Below are 8212 nucleotides of genomic sequence, written 5' to 3' on the forward strand. Positions count from 1 at the left end.
TTTTTATTCCAGATTTATTTATTTAATTTTAAATTCCTTAGCTGCCATGGTGGGATTTGAACTAATTTCTCAATCATTAGTCCAGGCCTCTGGATTGCTAATCTAGTAATGCTCTCTGGGCAAGGAGGGCTTATGATCCCTGAGTGGCGTGGGTTTGCGGCGGTGCCTCGGTGTTGGGGGGTGGGGGGGTGGTTTTGCGGCAGTGCCTCCGTGCCGGGGGCACGGGTTTGTGGCGGTGGGTTTGTGATGCTACTTATGTTTCCTCAGTCCCGGGATCCTGCTGTCCAGGCTGCGATCATTGCTCATCTGAATGCAAAGTACGGGTCCGGATCACAGACAGAGCTGCCACTGGAATTAAACAAACCGGTAAGAAGGAAATGTGTTGCCGTGCACTATTGTTGGGTGATCCTTCGGGCCTTTAAAACATAAGAATATAAGAAGTAAGGGCCTGAGTGACCCATTTGGCCCCTTGAGCCTGCTCCACAGTTCAGTGAAATCATGGCTGATCATCTACCTTAATTTCATGTTCCTGCCCTATCCCCCATATCCTGTGATTCCCTTAGTGTACCTTTAGTTCTGTCTTTCTCTCCATTACCAGCTCCTGTCAGTGGTGTGTTTGTCTCTAAGGGAGTACGGCAGCCCATTCTGTTGTCAGTCAGTCACCTGGTTTTGTAACAGTAAGTTGTATCTCCTCCTGGGCGGGAGGTTTGCTAGAGCTCTTCGGGAGGGTTTAAACTAGTTTGGCAGGGGGATGGGAACCGGAGCTACGGATCAGTGGATGGGGTAGATGTTGAACAGATACCGAGTGCAGAGAGTCTGTGAGGAAGGTTAGACAGTTGACAGGGCAAAGTTGCAGCCAGTATGATGGGTTGAAGTGTGTCTATTTTAACGCAAGAAGTGTCAGGAATAAGGGTGATGAACTTAGAGCATGGATCAGTACTTGGAGCTACGATGTTGTGGCCATTACGGAGACATGGATATCACAGGGGCAGGAATGGATGTTGGATGTTCCGGGGTTTAGATGTTTCAAAAGGAATAGGGAGGGAGGTGGGGGAGTGGCATTGCTAATCAGGGATAGTATCACAGCTGCAGAAAGGGAGGTCGTCGAGGAGGGTTTGTCTACTGAGTCATTATGGGTGGAAGTCAAACAGGAAAGGAGCAGTCACTTTGGGAGTTTTCTATAGACCCCTCAATAGCAACAGAGACATGGAGGAACAGATTGGGAGGCAGATTTTGGAAAGGTGCAGAAGTAACAGGGTTGCTGTCATGGGTGACTTCAACTTCCCTAATATTGATTGGAACCTCCTTAGTGCAAATAATTTGGATGGAGCAGATTTTGTCAGGTGTGTCCAGGAAGGTTTCCTGACTCAATATGTAGATAGGCCGACTAGAGGGGAGACCATGTTGGACTTGGTGCTTGGCAACGAACCAGGGCAGGTGGCAGATCTATCGGTGGGAGAGCATTTCGGTGATAGTGACCACAACTCCCTGACCTTTACTATAGTCATGGAGAGGGACAGGAGCAGACGGGATGGGAAAATATTTAATTGGGGGAGGGGGGATTACAATGCTATTAGGCAGGAACTGGGGAGCATAAATTGGGAACAGATGTTCTCAGGGAAATGCACGACAGAAATGTGGAGGTTGTTTAGGGAGCACTTGCTGCGACTGCTGGATAGGTTTGTCCCGATGAGGCAAGGAAGGGATGGTAGGGTGAAGGAACCTTGGATGACGAGATGTGGAACAGCTAGTCAAGAGGAAGAAGGAAGCTTACTTAAGGTTGAGGAAGCAAGGATCAGACAGGGCTCTAGAGGGTTACAAGGTAGCCAGGAAGGAACTGAAGAATGGACTTAGGAGAGCTAGAAGGGGACGTGAAAAAGTCTTGACGGGTAGGATTAAGGAAAATCCCAAGGCGTTCTACACTTATGTGAGGAACAAGAGGATGGCCAGAGTGAGGGTAGGGCCGATCAGGGATAGTGGAGGGAACTTGTGCCTGGAGTTGGAGGAGGTAGGGGAGGTCCTAAATGAATACTTTGCTTCAGTATTCACTAGTGAGAGGGACCTGGTCGTTTGTGAGGACAGCGTGGAACAAGCTGATATGCTCGAACAGGTTCAGGTTAAGAGGGAGGATGTGCTGGAAATCTTGAATGATATGAGGACAGATAAGTCCCCGGGGCCAGATGGGATATACCCAAGGATATTACGGGAAGTGAGGGAAGAGATTGCCGCACCTTTGGCGATGATCTTTGCGTCTTCACTGTCCACTGGAGTAGTACCAGATGATTGGAGGGTGGCAAATGTTGTTCCCTTGTTCAAGAAAGGGAATAGGGATAACCCTCTGAATTATAGACCAGTCAGTCTTACGTCGGTAGTGGGCAAATTATTGGAGAGGATTCTGAGAGACAGGATTTATGATTATTTGGAAAAGCATGGTTTGATTAGAGACGGTCAGCATGGCTTTGTAAGGGACAGGTCATGCCTCACAAGCCTTATTGAATTCTTTGAAGATGTGACAAAACACATTGATGAAGGAAGAGCAGTGGATGTGGTGTATATGGATTTTAGCAAGGCGTTTGATAAGGTTCCCCATGGTAGGCTCATTCAGAAAGTAAGGAGGCATGGGATTCAGGGAAAGTTGGCTGTCTGGATACAAAATTGGCTGGCCCATAGAAGTCAGAGGGTGGTAGTAGATGGAAAGTATTCAGCATGGAGCTCGGTGACCAGTGGTGTTCCACAAGGATCTGTTCTGGGACCTCTGCTCTTTGTGATTTTTATAAATGACTTGGATGCGGAACTGGAAGGCTGGGTTAGCAAGTTTGCCGATGACACGAAGGTTGCTGGAGTTGTGGATAGTGTGGAAGGCAGTTGTAGGTTGCAACGGGACATTGACAGGATGCAGAGCTGGGCTGAGAAGTGGCAGATGGAGCTCAACCTGGAAAAGTGTGAAGTGATTCATTTTGGAAGGTCGAATTTGAATGCGGAATACAGGCTTAAAGACAGGATTCTTGGTAGTGTGGAGGAACAGAGGGATCTTGGGGTCCACGTCCATAGATCGCTCAAAGTTGCCACCCAAGTTGATAGGGTTGTTAAGATGGCGTATGGTGTGTTGGCTTTCATTAACGGGGGGATTGAGTTTAAGAACCGCAAGGTTATGCTGCAGCTCTACAAGGCCCTGGTTTGACCACACTTGGAATATTGTGTTCAGTTCTGGTCGCCTCATTATAGGAAGGATGTGGAAGCTTTAGAGAGGGTGCAGAGGAGATTTACCAGGATGCTGCCTGGACTGGAGGGCATGTCCTACGAAGAAAGGTTGAGGGAGCTAGGGCTTTTCTCATTGGAGCGAAGAAGGATGAGAGGTGACTTGATAGACGGGTACAAGATGATGAGAGGCATAGATAGAGAGGATAGCCAGAGACTTTTTCCCAGGGTGGAAAGGGCTATCACCAGGGGGCATAATTTTAAGGTGATTGGAGGAAGGTTTCGGGGAGATGTCAGAGGTAGGTTCTTTACACAGAGAGTGGTGGGTGTGTGGTATGCACTGCCAGCGGTGGTAGTAGAAGCAGATTCATTAGGGACATTTAAGCGACTCTTGGATAGGTACATGGATGATAGTAGAATGAAGGGTAGGTAGTTAGTTTGATCTTAGAGTAGGTTAAAGGTTCGGCACAACATCGTGGGCCGAAGGGACTGTACTGTATTGTATGTTCTATGTTCTTAAAATTGCAAGCTGATTATTCTAAGGAGATATTTCTGTCATTGGTACTCTTGCCTAAACGTTCTTTGGGAGCTGTTCCATCAATGGTGGCTTACAGTATTTATGGAAGTAATTGTGTGAAGTGTACCCAGGAAGAGGCATCCCTTTTGGAAGGGGATGGGGAGAACCGAGATCCACAGGAGTAGGTTTTGGGATGCAGTTGTGATAACATTTTGGGATCTAATGTCTGAGTAATTTGAAACATGATGTGGTGAGTGTTGCATGTTTGGGAGGAACAGATGACTTTGGGCCTAAGGTTCCCAAAGCTCTCCACGTTTTGGTCTGTTGTAGACTCATTGATAGACATTGATTACAATGATCCGTCAACAACTGAAAATTGTTGCATCATGTTACTACCAGAATGGTAGAAGGTACACTAGATGGACCCTGGACTTTTATGTCTAGTAATTGGTGTGTGTTCCTGTTAGCAGGACCAGGGAGGCAGTAAGAAGGAGGACAGTAATAATAAATCCAATTCCGACCTCTCTGAGGACCTTTTCAAAGCGCATGACTTCGACATCAAGATCGATCTGCAAGTGCCCAATGCAGGTGAGTCCCTGAGAGACTTGTACATGGGGCTGTGTGACCAGTTTTAACCGATTGCCAAATGTTCAAATGAAAATGTCTCCAATCCATCTGAGTGGGCTTCCTTTCACCTGGGAGCCCCATTACTTTGTGTTATCATACTGCATGGGATCCTTTAAATGCACCTGTGAGGGCAGATGGGACTCAGTTTAACATCACATCTGAAAGCCTCCACCAATAGCGCTCCCTCTACTTCTCTTGTAGATGATGCACTCAAGAACCTTCTGACTTGGAAGTTAGAGTATTATCATTGACCGTTTGACAAAGCTGCATTTGAATTCTCATTACTATGGTGGAATTTGAACTTGTACTTTCTGGTTTTAGCCCAGGCCTCTGCATTACTAGACCAGTTACATAAACATTACACTACCATACCTCTGGGGTAGTCAAGGTAACAAGAGTGATTGCTCATAGCTGTCCTGCGAGTGCTTAATGGTACAGTATAGAAGGAGCTTTACTCTGTAGCTAACCCGTGACTTGCCCTTGGGAGTGTTTGATGGGACGGTGTAGAAGAAGTTTTATCTAACCCATGCTGTATCTATCCTGGGAGAGTTTGGAGCAATTTAGAGAGAGCTTTACCCTCTATCTGACCTGTGCTGTAGCTGTTCTGAGTATTTGAGACTGTGTAGCTGGAGCTTTGCTCTGGATTTAACCCATGCTGTACCTGTGAGTGTGATGGTGACACTGGACCCTTGCAGTGGGTAGTATCCTATTTCCCACACCCATCTTGATGAGCATGAAATTGACATGCTAAACTGAAGGTCTGCTTGATCAAACTGCTTAAGTCCTGTTTACCCATCACCTCTGTGCTGACTGACTTACATTGGCCCTCAGTCTGCCAATCCTTCAATTTTAAAATTCTCCTTGTTTCAAATCCCTTCATGGCTTTGCCCCTTCTGATCTCTGTAACCTCCTCCAGCCCTACAACCCTCCGAGATCTCTGTGCCCCACTAATTCTAGCCTCTTCAGCATCCTTGAATTTTAAAATTTTCTTTTGGGGCTCCACCATTGGCAGCCGTATCTTCAGCTGTGTAGGTCCTAAGCTCTGGAATTCCCTCCCAAACCCCTCTACCTTTCTCTGCTTCCTTAAGATGTTTCTTAAAATATGCCTCTTTGACAAAGCTATTGAGGCTCAGTACCTCTGCTGTGAAGTGCCTTGGGATGTTTTACTAGCATAAAGACACTATGTGAATACAAGTTGTTTAGTGACTGTCTTTCCTTTCTATCTTGGTGTAGAATCTAAGTCGTTGTCGGTGAGCTCGAAGACTCCGTCCGTTAAAGATGGAACCCCAAGGCGATCCCTAAATCTGGAGGACTACAAGAAGCGCCGGGGGCTGATCTGAACGTGGCCAGACAGCTGCTGCGATTCTTTGCATGTGTCACTGGTAGCAGATGAGTGCAGCAAGCGGACATTGAAAGACTGAGCCCGGCTGCCCAACTCTCTGTTCAGGCAGGACAGCCATTGTATAAAAAAAAACTCCTGGTGATTTTTATTTTTTTTTCCTTTAGTAAAAGTAAGTTGAGTGCTGCTTTCTGTCATTCTTTAGTGCTTGGCTGCAAAGTGATCCCACTCAGTAGGTCTACGGTCTTTTAATCTCAAACGGGGAATGTCTGAGGGGATGGTTTGATTTGTGCATTTGGCGAGCTCAGTTTGAAGCAGCGTTCTCCCACTAGAACATCTTGTATACAGGAAACCTTTTTTTCTACTGTGTTTTGTACATGTACACGATAGTTTTAAGTGCCTAGCAGAAGACAACATCTGGTGACCAGCTGCAGTAATGAACAGCTGGATAAAGAGCACCACCCTGCCACATCTGTTCTGGCTGCTAGGTTGTTTAGTGTATGTGGCCTGTTGGCCACTGTAAATGATGGTAAGTAATTGTTTTCCTCCCAGTTTCAGTGTTGGATTCCCGTCGCCAAGTAAACCCCCTCTCCTCCCCCCCCCCCCCCCCCCCCCAGACCCTGCGAGCTGTCAGTTTTCTTTCAGGAGTCTCCATGCGTCGGTGTGTCTATTCTGTAGATAAGGTGTTGGTCACATGGCAGTTGGGGACTCCAGGCAGCAGCCAGTGGTGCAGCTTCTGTTGCATTGAGGGACTTGGTTAAACAAGTCAAGCCAGCCCTGGGCCCTGCTTCTCATTGAAGTGTCAGCTGCCTTTGCCATGCCTCATGATTTCAGACAGACACACCGTTACTCAGACTCACTTTGGCCAAGAGTATGCTTCTGCCCAGTCCCTGTGGCAGTAATTTAGGAAACTGGAGTCCGTTGCCGCTCACAGGGCTAGTACTGTATCACTTGAGCCCTGTAAATATCTCCTTTATGTAATTAAGACACCCCCAAGAATCAAACCCTACGCCACCTGGCTGCTTAAACCAGATGGGATTTCTATTCACTTCCAGTCCTTATTTTAAAAAAAAGTAATACAAGCAATACCTGGGAAGCAGAAAACTGAGTGTGGTTGATCTGTCAGCATCTGAAAGAGAAACCCAGGTGAGTGTTGCAGCTGGAATGAGCATGGTCATGTCCGCCCTGAATAATCTGTTTTTCCTCCTTCAAATTATCCACTGTGTTTCCATCAGAGTTTACTGTGTTTAGGTCTGCAACGAATCTCCCCTTGTTTGTATTTAAATCCCAAGAGACTGGAGCTACATTGACCTGTGTCTGCCCAGCCCAGTCGCCCAGGCACTGGTTAAATTGTTGGCTTGATTTGTGTTTTGAATGGGGGTGGGGAGGGATGGTCTGCGGTCGGCTGCAGGCATTCCCAGATTAAACCAGCAAGATGTACTCTGTACTGGGCAGTAATTTCAGTCGAGAGTGGAGCGTGGTCGCTTCAAATGTCGGCAGGGCAGTTGTATTGTGAATGTGCTCCGAGTCAATTTAACAAACAGCAAGATATATGATACTGAAAACAATGTACTCTTGTAGTACTGTATTCCTGCCACTACATGGTAGTGTTGTTAATAAAGTGCTAATCCACCATCTGGCTGGGCATTTTTAATCCAGTCTCTGTTCAGTGTTCAGTTCTAATTTTAGCCTCATTAGAAAATGCATGCGTCTTTTTTTGAAAGAAAAAGATGCCAGTGAACTTTTGTTTCTGATATGGGTCCTCAAATAGAACTGTTTTTCCCCTTTATTCGTGCTGGGGATGTGGGCGTCATTGGCAAGGCTGGTGTTCATTGCCTATCCCTAGTTCTCCACAGGAGGTGGTGGACCACCTCCTTGAACTGTTGGTGGCTGTTTTTGCTACAATTAAGTGGCTCGCTAGGCCACTTAAGGGGCAGTTAAGAGTCAGCAACATTGGTGAGGTACTGGAGTCACATATACGTGAAACCAGGTAAGGACAGCAGGTTTCCTTCCCTGAAGGAATGTTACTAAACCAGTTGGAGTTTTTACAAAAGCCCAACAGCTTCATGATCACTTATAATAGTGACTTTTTAAGTCCAGCAAGCTTGAGGGGCTGAGTGGTCTACTCCTGCTCCTAATTCGTATGTTCATATGTATGTTTTAAACTGGATTCAAAATCTCAAGCTTCTATGGTGGTGTTTGAATTTGAGAATTACTAGCCCTGCAACAATAACCACTACACTATCATAAAAAGAATTATATTATGGCTACAACACAAACAGGACATTCATCCTAACTGCTCCATGCGAGTGTTTAGGCTCCCCACAAGCTTCCTTCCCATCCCTGCTCACCTAACTTTTATCTGTATATTTTTCTCCCTTCTGTACTTGTCTAACATCCCTTCAACTACTCCATGTGGTAGCGAGTTCCATGTTCTAACCACACTGTTGGTAAAGAAATTTCTCCTGAATTCCCTATTAGACTTATTAGGAGCTACCTTATATTTATGGCCCCTAGTTTTGATCTCCCCA

At 46.2% G+C, this 8212-nt stretch overlaps 1 protein-coding gene across 2 annotated transcripts in view; it reads left to right on the forward strand.

Annotated features, from left to right (window-relative positions):
- rtf1 (RTF1 homolog, Paf1/RNA polymerase II complex component) overlaps window positions 1-7314 on the forward strand; it is a 52238-nt gene extending 44924 nt beyond the window's left edge. The window contains exons 16-18 of one of the 2 annotated variants that reach the window (XM_068039715.1): window positions 268-366; window positions 4183-4303; window positions 5576-7314. In XM_068039715.1, coding sequence (XP_067895816.1) covers window positions 268-366; window positions 4183-4303; window positions 5576-5682 — 327 coding nt within the window. In that variant the 3' untranslated portion in view covers window positions 5683-7314. The remainder of the gene's footprint in view (window positions 1-267; window positions 367-4182; window positions 4304-5575) is intronic. The other variant, XM_068039716.1, reaches the window with a different exon arrangement.
- Window positions 7315-8212: the final 898 nt, after the last annotated feature.

This window comes from Heterodontus francisci, chromosome 9 (genome assembly GCF_036365525.1).
Source record: "Heterodontus francisci isolate sHetFra1 chromosome 9, sHetFra1.hap1, whole genome shotgun sequence".
Taxonomy (NCBI): domain Eukaryota; kingdom Metazoa; phylum Chordata; class Chondrichthyes; order Heterodontiformes; family Heterodontidae; genus Heterodontus; species Heterodontus francisci.